Source organism: Malaclemys terrapin, chromosome 24 (assembly GCF_027887155.1).
Source record: "Malaclemys terrapin pileata isolate rMalTer1 chromosome 24, rMalTer1.hap1, whole genome shotgun sequence".
Taxonomy (NCBI): Eukaryota; Metazoa; Chordata; order Testudines; family Emydidae; genus Malaclemys; species Malaclemys terrapin.
The window spans coordinates 11,103,516-11,123,857 of record NC_071528.1 but is presented as its reverse complement, the minus strand read 5'-3'; the positions used below and the strand labels follow the sequence as shown (position 1 = coordinate 11,123,857).

General features: G+C 48.7%; 1 protein-coding gene across 2 annotated transcripts; it reads right to left on the bottom strand.

Moving 5' to 3' along the window:
- Positions 1-2,237: 2,237 nt before the first annotated feature.
- HSD11B1L (hydroxysteroid 11-beta dehydrogenase 1 like) lies at positions 2,238-17,258 on the bottom strand. Of its 2 annotated transcripts, none has more exons than XM_054013886.1 (7): positions 15,473-17,258; positions 11,257-11,387; positions 9,690-9,801; positions 7,651-7,742; positions 5,956-6,049; positions 5,220-5,385; positions 2,238-4,862 (listed from the first exon to the last, which is right to left on the bottom strand). In XM_054013886.1, the coding sequence occupies exons 1-7, from the start codon at positions 15,555-15,557 to the stop codon at positions 4,676-4,678; spliced, it is 867 nt and encodes a 288-aa protein (XP_053869861.1). In that variant the 5' UTR covers positions 15,558-17,258; the 3' UTR covers positions 2,238-4,675. The 2 variants fall into 2 exon arrangements, with proteins under 2 accessions (XP_053869861.1, XP_053869862.1); XM_054013887.1 differs by having other exon boundaries at positions 11,257-15,213; positions 15,473-15,558.
- Positions 17,259-20,342: the final 3,084 nt, after the last annotated feature.

Below are 20,342 nucleotides of genomic sequence, written 5' to 3'. Positions count from 1 at the left end.
AAGATGCTAGATTCCATTCTTTGCAGATGGGTTGCAAGGGAGAGCGGGGAGCTGGCTTCTCACCCGGGAGCTGGGGGCGGGAGAGGGGGCATCGGCGGGCAATAACTGGTTCCATCCAAGAGAATCTCATGGAGGAATTTGGGGTGGGGGGGGTGAAATAAGCCCTCTTCCCCTCCCCATTGCCAGGGAACCAAGCAAGAAAGTTAGGCACTGGGGTATTACAGCAGCTGTTTAAAGTCATGTTAGTGCTGACCTGGTTTTTGCAGGGGAGCAAAATTCCCCAGCAAATGGACATCTCTGAGCTAGATCCTGATCTCTGTTACGCTAGAGTAAATCCACTGAGGCCCAGGGAGTGGATCTGGATGTACACCAGCATGACCGGGAGCAGAATCGGGTCTGGCACACCGGACAGAAACAATCAGTTTCAATGCACTTCATTGGTGTGGCGAGGGATAAGATGGCAGTGGAGGAAAGTGGCTGGGACTAGTGAATTGGGAGCCCCCCTCCCCCCATATCTGCAGGGCTGGGGACCCAACTGTGTGTAGTGCAACAAGCCAAACCTTTGGGGTCTACTCCCCCAGACCCATCCTTCCCGGCCATGCTCCCTTTAGGGCCAGAGCCATTCCTGCTTCTTTAACTCTGTGGCTGACTCACCGAGCAGCCGCTGCCTCGGTTTCCCCACCCATAGGATGGTGATAATGGTACTGAGCCAGCTTTGTGAAGGGCTCTGAGGCGCCCTGGTAAAAGGAGCTATCCACGCAGACGACCTGTCAGCCTCACTGTAAGTTGAGCAGCCCAGAGGCTGCTGTAACTTAGGGTATGTCTACACTGCAGTCAGAGGTGTGACTGAAGCACGGGTAGCCATACCCGAGCTAGCTCTGACCCAGCCAGCTCAAATAACAATAGCACTGGCTTCAGCACAGGCTGTACAAGCTCTCCTGGGACCCTGAGTACACATGCAGGTGGCTAGCCTGTGCTGCCACGGCTTCCCTGCTATTGGTACCCACGCTCGCTAGATAAACATTAGCTTGGGAGTACATCTGCATGTGCTGCAATCCCATCCCCTCCCTCCCCAGGACTGCAGTGTCACGCTCGGGATGCCTAGAGTGTCTGAAGAGACTCCCCGCACACAGGGCTAAAATACACATAAGCAAACAACAGGCTGCTTAACAAACACCTATTGCATCAGGTTTGCCCAGTGGCAGTGAGTCACCGCACACATTCCCTGTTGTTTCCAGTGTAAAAGGTTAGTGACTAAGGGCAGAGACATTCTTTCCATCCTGTGCAGCTTGGCCGGCCCCTGGGGCCACTTCCAAATCCCTCCGCACCTCCTTAAAGGGCATTCTCCAGCCTGCGTGGTGCTGCTGGAATGCCCTTGCACACAGCACAAGCGAAGCAGCAGAACTCTGCGCTGGATCCCTAATTCCTGCTTGGCCGGAAGACATACCCTCAGCCTCACTGCTCACGGATGGAAAGACGGTTCCCCAACGTCCGGTTTAAGGGGTTGAATTGAATGATAGAGGCACTCTGGACCCGGCCGCGCTGAGACATCCGCAGCCTAGACCGGAAATGATGCTGCTTTTGGAAAGACTGTTGTTATTGCATTGCTGGCGTGGGCCTAAGGTTGGACGTTTCTGACGGGTCTGGAAGCCGGACGGCTGGGCTCAGCGTGCCTGCAGGAAACATAACGCTCGGGGGCTTTTTGCCCAACTCCGCTTTATTTCCTCTGCCTTCATCTTGATTGTGAACAGCTCCATTGGTAGGGTGGCCCTGTGATTAAAGGCCTAAGACCCGGGCCTTGATTCCCAGCTCTGCCAGAATCCCTGCAGGACCTTGGGCAAGTCACTCCATCTCTCTCTGGGACTCAGTTCAACAGGGCGATAATAATCTGCCTCTGCTCTGCTTAGATGGTAAACTTTTGGGGACTGGTATATTTAATCCTGCCTCAGCACCGGGGGCTGGACGAGGTGACCTCTTGAGGTTCCTTCCAGCCCTACGTTTCTCTGATTTGACTACTGTCTCCACTCCCAAGTAGCCACGCACACTCAAACAGACCCTTCCTTCTTAAATCCCTCGCCCCCTGGCAGCCGGCAAAATTCCATGGTGGCAGGATTTGGGGGCTGTCCTGTTTTTACTTTCTCCGTCTCACCCATCTCTTTCAAAGACCGCCCCGCAGCTGTCCGCCATTCCCCCCCCCCTCCAGGCAGTGCACGAACGAATCTAACACAACTCGGCTCCCATGGGAACAACTCGTTTATTGCACGACCGTTACTTGTGCATTGTCAGTTACCTGAGTTACAAACACCAGACCAACAAGGAGTCTGGTGGCACCTTAAAGACTAACAGATTTATTTGGGCATAAGCTTTCGTGAGTAAAAACCTCACTTCTTCGGATGCATAGCTATCCTTGTTGTTTTTGTAGATACAGACTAACACGGCTACCCCCTGATACTAAACACCAGACCCAGCACTGGTCTGAGGGTTAGACCCCTCTGCGGCCCAGTTCACTGCCAGACTAGAAGCACAACGTGAATTCCTTGAGTTTTCTTGAATGGTATTCAGCCCCGGGCCCTGGTGAGAGCCACGGAACTGTCCTTGGCCACAGCATGGGTTCAGTGCTGCTAATTACTGCTAACTGCCGCCACCTTGTGGTGGCCAAGCTGCCTCGCCCCATTCAAATTAGCTTTGCACAGGTCTCAATATAGCCTGATTTTCAGAAGGGCGGAGCACCCACAAAATCCACTGGATTCCATAGCAGCTGGGGGTGGCTGGCATAGGCGCCGACTCCTCCCCTTCCCAATAGGGAAAAATTGGTGGGTGCACCCACCGGCAGCTCCCCGCCCCGCGCCCAGCTCACCTCCGCTCCGCCTCCTCCCCTGAGCACGCCACATGCCCGCTTTTTCTCCCTAGCTCCCAGCGCGTACATCGCGAAACAGCTGATTCACGTGGCTGGGAGGGAGGGAGGGGGGGAACGCAGCGCGCTGGGGGAAGAGGCGGGGCCCGGGTGGGGATTTGGGGAAGGGGTCCAATAGGGGCAGGGAGGGGGTGAAGTTGGGGTGGGGACTTTGGGGAAGGGGTTGGAATGGGGGCAGGACGGTGCAAGGGTGGAGTCAGGGTGGGGCTGGGGGCAGGGGGGCGCAAGCTCCCACCAGTGCCGGGGCAAGTTGGCGCCTATGGTGGCTGGTGCTGGTGACAATCAGGCCACTGGGTCCTGATCCCGTTGACTCCACCTGCGTTTGGGTAAGGAGCTTAGAGCACAGCTGGGAAGGGCGTGCTGGCTGAACCCTGGACCCGGCCGGTAGGATGTGGTCACATGTTGGGCGCATACTGGTTCTTCTGCATTCCCTTTCATTACCAGCCAGCAGGCGGCAGGAGCTGGGAGCATTGTCTCTGCCTGTTGCTCTGGCCAACCAGGCAGGGGAGAGACCTCCAAGCAAATCCCCCCATCCCCGAGCGGAGCACCCCACTTTCTCCTTGCTCAGTGATAGCTGGGGGAACCCCCTGACTCGCACACAAGGGGGACTTCTGGGCTAGCACCCATGTCTTATTGGCCAAGAAGGGAAGGGGAGAAGAGGCTGAATGGAGCTGGCCTGGGGTTGAGGAAGGGGCCATCGTCCATCTTTTATGGTGAACATATGTCCCTCCGGAAAGGTGTCCAAGCCCCCTGCTCGCCAATCCCAGGGCCCTGAGCCCTTGGAACGGGGTGGGAGGGACTCCAGGCTTTACCCCACTGGGAAGGTCTGTCTCCTACGGAGGAGGGGGGATTGTCTTTGAGGTGGGGGTGACACAGCTGGGAGGATGGTTTCTATCCTGCATCGGAGAAATGGGGAGTCTTTATCCCTAGCCCTGGGACATCGTGGGCTGGGGCAAAGGGGAGACTCCAGCCCATATGAATGGATGGGTGAGGCCGCAGAAGCTGGAGTCAACGCGGCAAGGGGCAGGGGTATGAGAAGCTGAGGCAGCGTCGGTCAGACGACTGTGTAAGGTCTTTGGAGCATGCATGGAATATAAACAGGGAGCAGAACGGGTAAAGTGTTATGGCTGATGGGGACAGAGTAGGGGTCAGAGTTAAGGTTGATGGGAAGGGAGGAGTAGTCTGATGTTCAAAAGGATGGAGGGGGGGTCGGAGTTAAGGTTGATGGGGACAGAGAAGGGATCAGAGCTAAGGTTGATGGTGATGGAAGAAGGGTTAGAGACTGGTTGATGGGGAGGAAGGAAGGGTCAGACATTGATATGGACAGAGGAGGGATCAGAGCTAAGGTTGATGGGGACAGAGGAGGGGTCAGAGTTAAGGTTGATGGTGACAGAGGAGGGATCAGAGCTAAGGTCGATGGTGATGGAAGAAGGGTCAGAGACTGGTTGATGGGGAGGAAGGAAGGGTCAGACATTGATATGGATGGAGGAGGGATCAGAGCTAAGGTTGATGGGGACAAAGGAGGGGTCAGAGCTAAGGTTGATGGGGACAGAGGACGGGTCAAAGTTAAGGTTGATGGGGACAGAGGAGGGGTGAGAGATAAGGTTGCTACTGGACCCTTAGCCAATGATTTCCTGACATTTTTTGTTCCAGATCCAAACGCTGCTCGCACTGAAGCCAATGGCTGAGCTTGACCTCAGCAGGAGGCGAGGGCCTTGCGCCTGTATCTGCAGGGCGAAGGGAATGGCAGCTCTGCATCCCTCAGGCGCTGGTGTAGTTATAGAAGCTCTGTATAACGACATCCCTCTGGTTGGGGAACCAATCCCGCAGGTGGCACAGCAGCTCCAGCCACCAGGGGTAGAACACCTCCTGTGCCCTGGTGGCTCCGCCTTTGATGATGGTCAGCGCGGCTTCAGCAGCGGAATAGGCGCTCATGTACACCTTGCCCCTGGAAGGGAACAATGACTCGGTCATACAACCCCCCCGTCACCGCGCTGGCCTGCTCTGTGCGAACGGACATCTCAGGAGTGAAAGATGCAAACCAGCTCCACAGGGCTGTACACACTCACACGCGTGCACCAATCCACCCAGATGCACGTATCCAGACGCTCATGCCCGCACACCCTTCCACACTCATCCATGAACGCACTAATACATACACAGACGTGTGCACGCTACACTCACACTCACGTACGCCCACGCAGGAATACACACACCGATGCAAACGTTCTCGCACCATACATTCTCTTGCACACGTGCGAACGCCCACATACATGCGCACCCATTCTTGTGCACACACACGCACCTCGTCTTCTCCAAAGCCATTTCGGTGTCGATCAGCCCCAAGATGCAGAGGGTGATGCACACATCTTGCTTCTGCATGGCGAGCTCATGGCGCAGGGAGCTAAAGAATCCGTCCAGAGCGAACTTGGTGGCGGAGTAAGAGGTTGCGAAGGGAGTTGAGATTTTCCCTAGAAAGGAAAACACGAGGAGAGGAAACCAAGTGAAACGTCTGGCAGAGCCTGGACTGAGGGTGAGGGCACAGCTGGGAGAGAACCCCCTGGAAGGAATACATAAGAACAGAGGATTTGCTACATTGCATCAGACCATTGCTCCAGCTAGACAAGTTTCCTCATCTCCAGCAGTGGATGCATCAGAAGACAGAAACATCCAATCCCATAATGCACCAGGACAATCGTCATGCCTGTGGGCGGGAAAGATTCCTTGCTGTTCGGGCTGTCCCCTGCCTGTAGCAATCAGTTCACACTCTTGGCCAAAATATCTCGTGTGGTGGTTTGGCGGCTGCCCTCCCATACACTCGGCCACAGCTGTGGGTATATGCCCCAGGAAGTGCTCTGAAGGTGGGAAGCCCTACAGGAACATGAAATGATGTAATCCAGAGATGCCCCAGCAAGGGCCGAGTCCCATTCCCACTGCAATTCTGAAGACTGCTGCAGGCGGGGCTTAGAAACTCATTCAGGAACAAGCTGAGGCATTGCATCTTTATCAGCCACAGCTCTGTGCAGGTTTCAAGCACTGACCTGTGAGGGAAGAAACCACAATCAGAGATCCTTTACTCTCAGCCAAGATGGGAAGAGCTGCAGATGCCAAGGCCACGTAACTCAGGAAATTCACCTGGAATGAAAGGAGATGAGACGTGAACGGAATGGGAACGTGGCAGCCAAAGCCAAAACTCAACATCTGTTCAGTGGGAGGGCTGGGGATGGGGTCACCCACTCATGACAAAGGTCATGTAATGAAAGAGGCGGGGTGCTTGATTTGCTACATAAAGCATCCAGGGAAAGGTTGCACCTATCTGGGGGTCTGGACTGATAGGATAATGGGAACACTACATTTTTGGGCGCTTTAAGATTTCAGATTAACGAGGAGGGGTCAGAGTTAAGGTTATTGCTGCACATATACCCAAGGATTCCTAACTAGCTGTTCTCTGGTTTTCAGCCTGCTAGACAGTGGCATTCCCCACCCTGCTCCTAACACCCTGGCTTTGGTCCAAAGTTACCCTCTTCCTGGGTTTACCTTTATTGTGAACTTAATTAACAAAGAATAACCATCAGCCTAAGTTTTCTCCTGAGCTTGACTGTTTTTTCCCCCTGCAGGATCTCTCTACCCCGACCCCTACTTCTTCTTCTGAGAAGAGGCTCAAGCCCTTTCATATTCTGGAATGGAGCTAGTAGGACTCAACTGATCTGGCCTCCCAGATGAGTCAGTAAAACTGCTCAGCGTCTCTAGGGTTCTAAAACCTGACATCCGTTGCCTGATCTATTGGTTAGGTATTATTTTGATGTCCCAATTTAACATTCCATGGTTTGGCAGGGTTTGCTTGCCTCTAGATCCATCACAGTATGATAATTAATTTCAGAGTGAGGGCCCTGGTATATGTGGGAGAGACACTCATACTTAGGGAAGACCTTTTGAATTTGCAATAGTTTTATTAGCACAATCAGCACGATCACAAACGCTACAACATAGCAAACTAGATCTAGATAATACAAGCAGCCAGAACTTGCATACTCATACCATCCTTTGCGGGGAGCCCCATAGTAGGTAAGATGACCCACGAGTGGTCCTTGGCCTGGCACGTTCCAGGAAATCTCCCTGGAGTGCATGGGCCGAGTGCCACCTTTTAATCAGAGGTTACGCTAACGCCTGCAATGCCTAATGCACATTCAGTAGGTGTGTGAGCCCCTTTTCCTTATCTGTATTTCCTCACCCTACTAATGTTGGGGTGCCCTTCTCCTACTAGGCCTCTTAATTCAAGCTTATTAGCATATAAATCAGTCCGTTACCATGGCATAGGCCCATATATCTATAGAACAGCTGGCTGTACATTGGAGTGATTCAACAGAAAACACTGCATCTGTAAGCAGGGTCCTAGGAGCCACTGACTGCCATGTTACACACCCTCACTAGCTACTACACTGATTGGTGCCCTAGAAATCAGAAAGACAGACGGACAGATAGATAGATAGATAGATAGATAGATAGATAGATGATGAGTGGCAATGACCTAACCAGATCACCTACCTGCCTCCACCTGCCTCACATCTCAGCAGCCTTCTCAATCAGCAGCAAAGCATTATGGACCTTTTCCTTTCATCCCTGTTTAGAGTCAAGGGGCCCCACTTCAGTGGAGTTGCCCCCGGTCTGCATTTGCCCCGCGTCTCTGAAAGCGAGGTCGATCCCAGGAAAGCCCGCTCTCGGCGGCAGAAACCAACCTGCATGAGCCAGCGGGTGTGTTCCACGTCTCCATCCCACATCTGGAAAGGGGTCCCGCCAATGTGGTTCAGCACCAGGTGATCCAGTCCCCCTGCAAGCAGCAGAGCAGGATGGGGGTCAGGGTCAGGTTCGGGACCATCCTTGGGCCAAGAGATGCAGCATAAAGGGGGAAGCGAACCAGCCAGCTCTTTCCTTTGGGCTGCTGGGAAGAGGTCCATCAGCTGGAGCCCAGGATGTGCCCAGTCAAGGCAACTCCTCAGGACCCCCCAGGCAGCACCTAGAGAGATGGCCGTGGGTGTCTCTTTCCAGTGCCCCTTGGCTCCAGGTGAAGCATTGCATGGTGGGAAGTGTAGTCCCTGCAAGCTGCATCTCCATTTCAAAAGAGGAGGGCAGCTGCAGGCATCGCTGAGTGTCCCCTGGGGCACAAGCTGCGCCTTGGGCGCTGGGCAGCTGGAGTTGGCTAGACCCAGTTTGCACCCCACTATCAATCAAAGGCACTGCTGAGACTGCAACCATTACCAGGGTGGAATAGACACACCAGGCACCCTCCTCACACACCCATCCATCACTGGCTGAAGTGGGGACACCGAGGCACTCAGCCACGACAGTGAGGGGGGGCTCCACAAAGACACATCAGGCCAAAAGAGAATGAACCCAGGTCACCCTTGGAGCCAGGAGCGGAACCCAGGAGTCCTGACTCTCACTCGCCTGCCTCCGACCAAGGCAACACGGCGTTAACGGATCAATTGCAGAGCCAGCACAGGACAGGAAAAGCCCCCCCACTTCCCCCATGCTTGTAGTAAATGAAAGCAAACCCTTCAAGGGAGTCACACAGCAAGGGAAGCCGTGCTTGGCAGCTTGTGACCTGGGAATCTTGAATTCCCTGCTGCGTTACCTGGATCGAGGCAGGATGTACAGAGGGAGCTGGGTGCATAGAGACCTTCTCAGGACTGCAGCTCTCAGTTAGGGTAACACAGCCTGAGAGCAGCTGGGCCAGGCATGATCCAGAGAAAGACAGAAACACATGAGGGCCTATCTAAGGTACTTTCTAATGTATTTACCCTCATAACACCCTGTGAAGCAGGGCAGGGTATTATGGGGAACTGAGCCACAGAGAGATGAAGTGAGTTGCCCAAGGTGACCTAGGAAAGCTGTGGCAGAGCAGGGAATTGAAGCCAAAGTCCTAGGCTAATACTCTAATCACTGGGCCATCCTTCCTTTCCAGCCTTGGCATCCCGGGAGGACAAAGACCTCTGCTGAAGCCTGCTCCGGCCTTCTGCAGCCCGGCTTCCCTCCTGGCCCAGGGAACGTCTGCCCGCATTGTCCCACCTATTGGATTCCACCTCAATCCAGAGGGACCCACTCCCAAAGGTTCCACCTCCACAGCCCAATGAGTCCTTGGCCCCCTGGCGGAGGCTACCAATGAGAAGGCGCACCTGGGAGGGTGCTGTCTGCGATGTGGACATGTGTCCGTTAAGAACTGGACTGAGAGCTCATTACACACCACAATGTACATGGGAACAACAGTCTCCACCTAGGCCAGATCTGTCTGATCTACTCTCGCTGGTATTTATATGGTACCAGCCACCATAGTAACTAGGTATGAATTTGACCTGAACCATGCTGTGCCTCAGTTTCCCCATGTCAAATGAGAACAATACTGCCCTCCCTCCATCCCTTCCTCAGAGAACCATCGTGAGGGTTAATCAGCTAACGCCCCTGAAAGGCAGAGAGCTTGACTTTCGTTTGAGGCAAGGCCCCTTAACGCTGCTCTGGCAGGGTGCAATGGGTATGAATATACACCCACTTCAAGGGCGCTTTACGTTAGCGGAGCCTTGGTGTGAATGAGAATCAGACCCAGGAATTCGGTATTATTAGCGAACCTTTCCCACCGGGCCATTCAGAACAAGACAGCTGCAACCATATTTTCCTCCAGCCCCAGGGGACCTGGAATTATTATAGTCTCAGCCTGACTTTCATACGGACACCTGTTCTCCCCCAGCATCAGTCGCTTTTCTTCAGACGGCCCAATACGCACCCAGGTTTTGCAAAGCAAACTGCACCACCTTTTCTGGGGCTTGAGGGGAAGACATATCGGCCTGGATGTAAAAGACTTTCTTTGCTCCCAGCTGCAGGCATTTCTCCGTCACCTAAAGGAACAACAACAGACAGATCTGAGTCTACTTTTTTTGGTGGGGAGAGACAAGGGGCTGTTACTTCATTCACCTCACTGTTCTCATGCCATGGTCAAGAAGAGCCAACTATGAACAAAGTCACACACTTTACACCCACATTTACTTCCATCCAACCCAAAAGGGACTTGTCTACATGAGGAAGTTAACCAAGGAATAATTATAACACACTAAATTAACACCCTACATTAACCCAGAATAAGAGTGCCCACATGAAAAACTATTCCAGAATAGCTATTGTGCTTTAAATTCATGACCTACCTTAATCTGAGAAAGAGAAACAGCAGAACTAAAATTCATTTGCAAATTTAACACCATTAATCTGGGCTTGAATAGGGACTGGGAGTAGCTGGCTCATTACAGAGGCAGCTTTTCCTCTCCTGGAATTGACACCTCCTCATCTATTATTGGGAGTGGACCACATCCACCCTGAGTGAATTGGCCCTGTCAACACTGGTTCTCCACTTGTCAGGTACTCCCTTCTCTTCATGTGTCATTATATAATGCCTGCATCTGTAACTTTCACTCCATGCATCTGAAGAAGTGAGGTTTTTTACCCAGGAAAGCTTATGCCCAAATAAATCTGTTAGTCTTTAAGGTGCCACCAGACTCCTTGTTGTTTCTGTGGATACAGACTAACATGGCTACCCCCAATACTTAATGTGAATGAAGCCCGAACGAGACACTGCAACAGGCTTAGGTGAGCCCAGGCCTAGTGCAATGTTCTTACATTTACCTTCCCATCAGCTCAGAACCTTACATTGGGCCTGTTCTTACATGATTTCCGTACTCCAGAGATGGATGAGTTTGTATTTCCAACTTATTTGAGCTGATTGGAAAATGTTTTTTTATCTCCTCAACGAAAATTTTGAGTTTTCAGTCAAATATTTTGCTTGAGAACGGAAATATTTCAATTCCGAAATGCTGCTCCAGTGCCTCATGGGAGTTGTAGTCCAGAGTCACATGCTCCCATGTCTCCTCTATAGTTTGGGTTCCCTCTTGGACTACATTTCCCATGATGCACCACAGCATCCCCTCTTGGTGAGGGGAGGTGGTGCATCATGGCATTCATATGGTGGCACTGCATCATGGGATATGAAGTCTGGCTGGAGATTTTGGCCCATAGACAAGAATGGGAGCACAAGGCACCCAAACTACAGCTCCCAAAAAGTACAGCAGAGGCAGTTCAGAATTGAACAATTTTGAATTGGGAGTGTTTTTCAGCAAAGACAAAAATCGACATTTTTCTACAGTAAGCAGACACTTTTCATGTAAAAATTCATTTAGTCAAACCCCCCATTTTCTGTCAAAAGACAGTTTTGGTGGAACATTTCTGACTAGCTCTACATCCTATTTTTTTTAATGGCCACATCTTCACTCCTTCTGCTTTCTACTGCGTGAGGAGACGCTTACTTTCTGCAGCAGGGTTTCCCTCCTGGCAGTCAGAACTATTTCAGCACCAAACCTGGAGTAATGATATGCCATCTGCTCTCCGATCCCAGTGCTGGCTCCGGTCAGGAGAACTCGGGCACCAGAGATGCTGTCTTAAGGGGTGGGGAGGGGGAGAGAGCACAAGAAGAAAGTGTTAGTGAAAGAAGAATGAGAGGAATTACAATTACTGATGCAGGGAGCGCTCAAGATTGGAAACTATCCCACTGCGTAGAAAAGATAGAAAATATGGCAAGAGACCATTCCAGATATCAACCATCCCACACAGACACTTTTCAATAATCTTCTCCCGCACTACTTCCATAGCTTGTGACATCAGCTTAATTGGGAGATCATTAACACAACGTGTAATAGCTCCTTTGTGTTTAAAAGTAGGCACATCCAAGCTTTTATGCCACTCATCTGGCATTTTCTCTTTCTTAAGAATATCATGGAACAAACTTGTAAAAAACTTGATGCCTTTGCTTCTCAAGGACTTCACCGCATCCACTGATGCTTCATTTGGGCCAGATGCTTTCTCCTATTTAATTTTCCTAAGTGCCTCTTCAACTTCTTCATTTATGCCTTCTAGTCCTGCCCTGAGTGCAGGGGACTGGACTAGAAGACCTCTCGAGGTCCCTTCCAGTCCTACAATTCTATGATTCTATGTAATTTATCACATCCAAGTTCGGCTTACATGTCCTTAATTCCTCATTCATCACTCTTGCAAAATAATCACTCCAAACTTTGTTGATTGATTCCCCATTCATTAGCAATATGCCATATTCATTTCTAATGTAAGCAAACTTGTTCACATCCCTCATCATCTTCTCTCTTGCCTTGGTGAGTCTACAGATGGTCTTCCCTCCCTCATGTCCTCCTAGTCAGTTACATAGTTTGTCACAGACCATACATTTAGCTGCTGCAAAACACTTCTGTTAGCCTCCTTTTTTGCCTCAAAAGATGCCATCTTATCACCGCTCAAGCTATTGGCCTGCCCTTTTTTGAAGGTGATCTTATTTTTCCCCCCTCAATGGATTCTTGAACTTGAGGATTGAACCACCAAGTCTCTCTTCTTATCCTATCTGCCACTGGTTTCGTCACTCCTAGGACTTCATGTGCCGTTTCCAGCAGAGCCGACTTTAGTTTGAACCAGGCGTCCTCCACACATCCCTGTGTGAGTAAGTCTACGCCTTTCTCCTTGTTTGAAGGATTTTTCACTACCATCTTTAAGTTTCCAACACGTAGGACTTTTTGGAGCCCAGGCGTTCAGGTATTTCCAAAGTCTCCGCATTCTGATGTCCATAAGGGGAAGTCTGTGCCGTCTCACAATGCATTTGCTGGGTATTACCTTCCAATTGATTATTCATGATCTGTTGCTTCTTCTCATTAAAAGGAAATCCATTTGGGACTTGTATCCTCCACCAGCATAAGTTACAAGGTGGCTTTCCCTCTTCTGTAAATGTGTGTTTACGATCACTACGCCCAGCGCAAGACAAGTCTGTAGGATTGTGCTCTCTTGGAGTTTCTGTTTCCAGTTCTTTGCCCTCCATGGAGTTTCATATCCAGTTTTTCCAGTTCCAACATGCGCATTTAGATCTGCTCTGATAATTATCTTCTCGTTGGATGGTACGTTTCCAATAAAGGACAACAACTCATTGAAAAACTCCTCTTTTACTCTTTGATCCTCTCCTAACTTTAGTAAATACCCCCGTATTATATGGCTTGTTACCTCTTCCCAGAACAGTCTGACGCATATCAGTCCGTCTGACATTCGGGTAACCTCTAACACATGCTTCTGCATGGTTTCATCCAGAACAACTCCAATACCGTTTTAGGATGTTGAACTCCCTGAGGATTTTGTAACCCTCTGCCAGCATCTTGGCTTTGCAACCCTTCCAGTTGGTCTCTTGCACACGTCACATTTATTCTTCTCCCCTTTAAGACCAGACATAGCTCCAAACTTCGCCCAGTCAGCGTTCCTACTTTCCAACGTGCAGATCTCAGCTTACTCACTTGCTCCTTGCCCTGTTACAACACGCAAGGAAGGCTGTTGTGTGCTGCTCGCAGGGAACACCTTAGCCCTCTGGGGTACACTGAACATGGATATCAGTTCCCATGAGCATGTCTTCACAGGCTTTACACCCGTCCCTGGCTATCCATGCCTGATGCCTTGGGTTTGAAATCGGCGTTTCCCTTCTCTTAGCTGAGCTCCCTCACACGGCTGAAGAGTCCCATCTGCCCCAGTAAGACTTATATTAAAGTGGTCTTTATTCACCTGGACATCCTCATCATTGGGCCCAAGTAGCATTGTACAGAGATAGCTGTGCCACCAGCTACGCTACCCCACCTGTGCAAAGATGTCACCAGTTGGTCTGTGACCACTCACTGAGCATTTGCAGCTGTCCCGCATATCTGCAGTACGTTCCCCTATCTGTTCCCCTACCCGGGGATGCACCTGATGGGAGCTGGTCACTCCTGCTGGCAACCAGTGGTACCTCTTTCCTTATTATCTGTACGACAGCGACTGAGATCAGAGTTAGTCTGTGCTAGGCGCTGTACGTACACATATTGAGGACAGTCCCTGCCCCAAAGAGCTCACAGTCTAAATAAACAGCAAGCACTGTTATCACCTATTTTTAGGGCCCTTTGTTTTCAGTTTTGATTTTATTTATTTTCTCAGGAATTGATCTGTGTTTATTTCTACATCAACAAAAACGGGTGAAAATTGGTGGAAAAAACTATTAATAATTGTTTCTGGGTAAATATCAGGGTTTATTTTGGTGGACAGAAAGACAGAGGAAAAAGTAGTCAGTAGATTAATGCTTTGATGAATGGAATTCAATGTGGTTTGCTGCAGAACTAAAACAACTCAAAACACCTCTCTGAGTTTACGAAAACAGTAGATCTCTAATCCCCAAATAAAACTGTTCATTTGAATAAACAGTTTTACTGTTGTAGACTTAGAACTATTAGCCTATAAATATTTACATTTAATAACTGGGATACACCATTTGCAGCACATACAGTCAACTTCATCCTTTTCCCCTGTTTTTGTTTTTTTTTAAACTTTTGAATACTTCCTTGTGTTCTGAAACGTTTTCTGTGACAGATTTTCATTTTCTTCCCATTTCAGTGTGTCAAATCTTTAAACCGTTATCTGCTAACAGCTGGAGATGTGTACGTGGCGGGCGTGACATTCATCAGTACCTTCAGATGCGCACACACTTCAGAGATTGTGTGCAGGCCTGTTTGTTTATTGCGTGTATCTTCTAGACTAATGCATAGTCTTATTTCAACAGGCAGCTTTGCATATACACAGAGACTAATGTATTATCATAATACATAGATCTCATGCAGTGTATTGTATTTCCCTAATCAAACCAGTTATTTTTATATATTTGAATAATACAAGAGTAGGGTGAAAATCGGAAAAAAAGGAATAATACTTTTTGTAAAACCTGGGATTTTGTCAGTAAAAACGGGTTTAAACTGAAAACGAAAGGGCTTGCCCAGTTTACAGATAGAGAAATGAAGCACTGAGAGAGATTATGATCTAAAGAGACAAAAAATGGGAAGAGGGAGAACAGAGCAAAACAAGAAAAGTGACATACCCAAGGTCACACAGCTGGTCAGTGGCAGAGAAGGGAATAGAACCCAGGTCTCCTGAGTTACAGTCCAGTGTAGTACCCACTAGACCACACTGCCTGTCCTCTACCTAGCATATAGCAATGGCCACTAATAAATACACCTAGGTTGACTCTTTCTTGATCCCAGCTTCTTTCACAGGCATAAGAATGGCCCTACTGGGTCAGGCCAAAGGTCCATCTAGCCCAGTGTCCTGTCTTCTGAGAGTAGCCAATGCCAGGTGCCCCAGAGGGAATGATCAGAACAGGGAATCATCAAGCGATCCATCCTCTGTCGCCCATTCCCGGCTCTTCTCTGCAGGTGGAAACAAGGAGAGGCAGCTCCCTGTGGTCAGCCAGCTCTCTCTAGACCACAGGCAAGCGTTCCACAGACCACAGTTTGGGAACACTCCCCGTCCCCCATTCACCTTCCATAGGTGCTGGGAGAGGTGGTTTCCATCACAGACAAGCTTTACAGTTTGGTTCAATGGCTCTCAGCCACACCCACACCCTCACCCCTCCACCCCCACCGGAAGCCTCTTTCCAAGTTCTGTCTGTTTCCTCTCTCCGCCTACCTGGGTTAAAGGTGTCTCTCCAGAAGAAAGCCAGGAGCCCAACTATAATCCCAGCAGTACAAAGCGCTTTCCCAGGTGGGATCATCCTCCCCAAAGCCTTGGGGGAATGAACGAAGAGCGCCTCAAGGGTGAGTCCAGTGTCCCAAGCGCCGTCAACCTCCGCCCTGTGCGCAGGGAGCCGGCCTGTGTGAACAGCGTAATGGCAAGTGTGTGAACTGGCAAGGGAAGTCCCCCCTGGCAGCTAATAATAGTTGGGGCGGCCCGGTAGTGAAATAGCTGTAGTTGATGGTTGCTGAGAAGGGGGTAAGGCCCAGCTGATCAAAGGAGCTGCTTCCACCAGAGTTCCCATGGGGTAAATTCAAGCTGCCCCGTAGGACCCTGCCCCCAACACTGCAGGGCTGAGGTTCCCCTTGGACGCAGTGCAAGCTGCTTGGCTTTCCAAGGTCTAATTCATTACAGATAGATATGGCCCTTGGATAAGTCAGGCTAACACTCTGTGCCTTTCTTGTTCACCTGGGACCTTTGATACAGCCCCTTGTAACCGGATACAGGACCATAAATAACAACAAAGCAAGAAGCAAAGTCCTGTTGTGGTTAAAAACTAAAGGAAAGGAAGCAGAGTTGTGGGGCAGTGGTTGCTCCCAGGGCAGGTCCAAGGGAATTTGCCCTGCCTCCCCCAGTAGCACCATTTGATTGGGTCCCTGACCTCCAGGCTCCGGATTCAGTCCCAGAGCCCCAGCTAATGTAAATCAGCCCTGAAAATCAACAGAGCAGAGATGATTTACAGCAGCTGAGGGTCTGACTCAGCGTGTGCAACTTTCCTCCTTGCCCTAAACTCCAGGGCAGCTGGAGGGGGGTGGTCCAGTAAGAGCAGCTGGAGGCATGGGGTGGGGGAGCAGTCTGTGATGTGTCCTGGTGAAAGCCAAGATGAAAGAGTTCTGAGTGCCCAGTTATTGCCACCTTGGGGTTCTCAGTCAGCCCCAGGCAACTTGAGCAATGAACATCCCAGTAGCATTTTAGCTTGTCCCAAGTGGGATCAAGAGACAGACTCACCTGTTTAGATGCTACCTTTCGTAACTGGCCGGAATTTGTAATCTGCTCTGCTGTTACATGGCAATCCCTCCTAGAAAGTTGTCCTCAAAGGAGCTGACCCTGCTCGGGAACATGATGTTTGACGCAGTTGCACTGGAATTTGAGGACTAAGGACAAAGAAATCTTTGACAAATCAGATGCATGCTACGAATTGGCCAAGCTAATGACAGTGCCTTGCGTATGCAAATAAACAAACTAACTGTTTATATCAATCATGCCCTTCCTCACCACAACTCCTGGCGATTAGCTTGCCAATCTGTTACTCAGGGTTTCAGATCACAAAGCAGTGGTTATTTAACTGGCTTTTTCCCAGGAATAAAACAACGGGGACACCGTTTTTCTGTCTGATACATGATTGATACAAACCAGAATGCTTTTATGGTACTTAAAACGACTTTGTATTAAGCCTTAAGCGCACACACACAAACTTATATTACAGCAACAGGTTTAGAGCATTCCAAGACATCACTTCCAAAGTCTGACATGGTTTAGAGGCGGTGACAGCAGGTCGTCGATGGCCAGTTGCCTTCCTGCTGGGGAGTTTGGGGTGTCCGCTTCTTGCCCGAGAAAAAGCTCCCTCAGACTCCTCTGAGGTATTTACTTTTACTTTATTTTTTATAGCTATCTTAAACAGAGCGTGTCACTTTTAATGGGTTACTAGAGTAACCCCTACTGAGTGCCTACTTTTTTTAAATTTTAGCAAATGACTTGTTTTTTATTATCAAAGCATTTCTAGTTATACCAACAATAAAATGTATATGTTAGGGGCACTTAAAACCAAGGTCGCTTGCATAATCCAGTATAAATAGGAAGGATTTCATCTAAAGTCACTGGAGTCGCACCCTGGCAAATGTGGAGACAGATAAGAATCAGGCCCGTAGTAAAGTATTGTACATAGCAACTTCTAGACATTAATGAATTTGTCCTCGCAGCCCCCTCTGTGAGTTGGGTAAGTATCATTATTGCCATTTTACAGATTGGAGAAACTGAGGCACAGCGAGAGGACGGTCAGAGCTGGCAAGTGAACTCAGGAATTCTGACTCTCAGTCCTTAGCTACACAACCATCCTTTACCTTCCCAAATAGCTTAAAGGGTTGTTATCTATCTGCCCATCCCTCCCTCTCGGTCTTTACAATGTGCTCATTGCTCGACCCGATCTTCCACTCTTGCCAATACATCACACTTCAACCCAAAACTCAGAGGAGCTCCCCTAGAGAAAAGGGCTACGGTTTCCTTAGCTCTTTCAGTCACTGCCCTCTCTGATGAGATTGTTGATGGTCTTTGTCATGCAGACACTTATCCACAGAGAAATAGACAGACCTACCAAACTCATAACATGCAGGACACCACACAGCCATCAGACGCTGTTAACTTGCTTTCACTGTGATTTGTCAGTGATGTGGAGGGGAAAGGCATTATATTCTCATCATCACTCAATCTTTCCAAAACAGCTATCAAAGAAACAGCCCTTTCTCATGCCCTGCATCTGTCTGTCTGTCGTGAATGAACAGGATTAAAAAAGAATCAAAAAGTCATTTCTACCCTTAATGGAACATCTCTGCCAAGAATTGCAGAATCAACACCAACTCCCAGCTTTAGCCATGAACTGAAAATCTAACTTTCCCTTAGATTCTAAATGCCCGACACATACGTTATGCAACTTATTGCCACGACCCTCAAAATATATCAGATCTGAAATGCAAAATAAATTAAACCCCATTTTTTTCAGCACCATAAACTGATTTCACCTCCCCCTGTCCCCAAAAATGTAACATTTAAAACGGATTCCAAACCCCGGTAAAAATATCAACAAGTTATATTTATATGTCACTTTCCATCCCAAAGGATCTCAGTGTATTAGGCACACTTAACATGATATACAAACTTACAGTGATGGACAAGAAGTGGGGGGGATTTTACTTCTTTACTCCTCCTTTAAGGATATGATCTGCAAAAGGAAAACTAAAGACCCAACCCAGCACTGAAATACTAATTATCATCCACTTAGCAAACTGGGCATCACTTGCCAGAAACACTCCTCCCCTTCTTCTGACCTTTCTCTCCTCTCTCTTTCACTTACATAGTTTTGGCATCACTAGCCACGCCCCTTAACACTTAAAGAGACAGTCAACACAAGATCATTTTTTAAAGAGTTAACAATCCATCTATCACTAAGACATGCTCCCAATGTCCAGGGCTTTGACCCAAACAAATGACGGGGGAAAGGCTATATGCAAAGTGCTGTCAAATGCCACAAAGTCAATCAATGGAAAAAAGGCAGTGACAAATCTTTTTTCTCCTGTATTCTCTTTCAGCCATAGTCACCTTAAATGTTGTTGATAACAACCAAGGTAAAGAATTCCCGTAGAGAAGAGTGGTTTTAAAGTTGTCTGTATTACCTTAATTTTAAGGCTTGGTAGCTATACATCTAAATCCTCTCAAATGTAACAATAAATATCTATTGGCAGGGTTGTGCGCTCTGACAGCCTCATGAGATAAATGTCCCATTTCCAGCAAGGCTCCAGGAGAGTGGTGGTCAGAGAGTCTTACTCCAGCTAACTTTGCTTTCACAGAAACTGTGACCCAATCCTGCAATTGGATCTGTGGGGATGGACCCCTTCATTCACATAAAGCCCAACTGAAAGGAATGGGGCTGCACATTGATACACGTCTGCTACACACAAGGATTTAATTGCAGGATTAGGACCATAGCATCTGTTCATGTTCCTATTGAAGTTAACGGGACTTTTGCCAATGACTTCAAGGGCAAACAGGATCAGGGCCTATACACAAGGCCCCATGTACTCTGTGACAAGCTGAACCTAAGTTATTTCCCCCCACTCACTCCAGTGAGAATGACCATGGGGGTTACAATCCAGGCTCACAGAAAGCCCTTTGCAGGATCAGGGCCCTAAAAAGTAAACAGGAGAAAAGACCATATCTGACTCTACAGTATGTTTGTAAATAATAAAACGAATACAGTAATAATAGCTGCACAGATTTTTATTGCAGATTATTAGATGGATTTCATTACTTGTCGCAGGGCTGCATTTACCTGCAGGTAGCAAGGATGATGGGATGTGAGTGAGATAGATACCTTTTATATCTTGGTGCCTTATTGTGAAATAATGGAGAGATGCAATATATTTCCATGCAGCAGGATGATGTCAGTAACAGTCAAATGCATTTTTAAGGCATGTAGCAGAATTGCGTCGCTAAGGGTGCAACGCATGTTTAGTGCATGTTGCAAGATTGTGTGGCCAAGTGAAATGTGATTTTAGTGCACGTTGCAACACTGCATGGAATTTTATATTTATTTTATTTATGTACCAGGTCTATTGGGCTGACAGCAAGCTGCATTTTCAGTGCACGTTTTTTGCAGCATACGGGGGCTGGTGGGATGCATCTTAGTGTAGACAGAGATTCTGGGATAGCAGCGAGAAGGCTGCTTATTGCAGGGAGCAGGAATTGTGGCTGTGACGTTATGAATGTAAAATAATATTTCATTGAACGATGACAGGGCCAGAAAGAGTTAATTAACTCAGACTGACCTGATCCATGGGTGAATTGTAGAAACTGGTTAGGAAGATGAATAGAGCTTTGAAATGCAAGTCTGCATTGTTAGAGATCTCAAGGGTAAATGTTTGCTTACATCACAAGACCTGAGCAAACAAGTCTGGTCTATTGCTGTAACTTTAATTCGAAGATCAAAAAGGAATATTAACATTTATGATGATACTTGAGTGAAATAGTATTATTGTCTATATGTCTCTTTGAA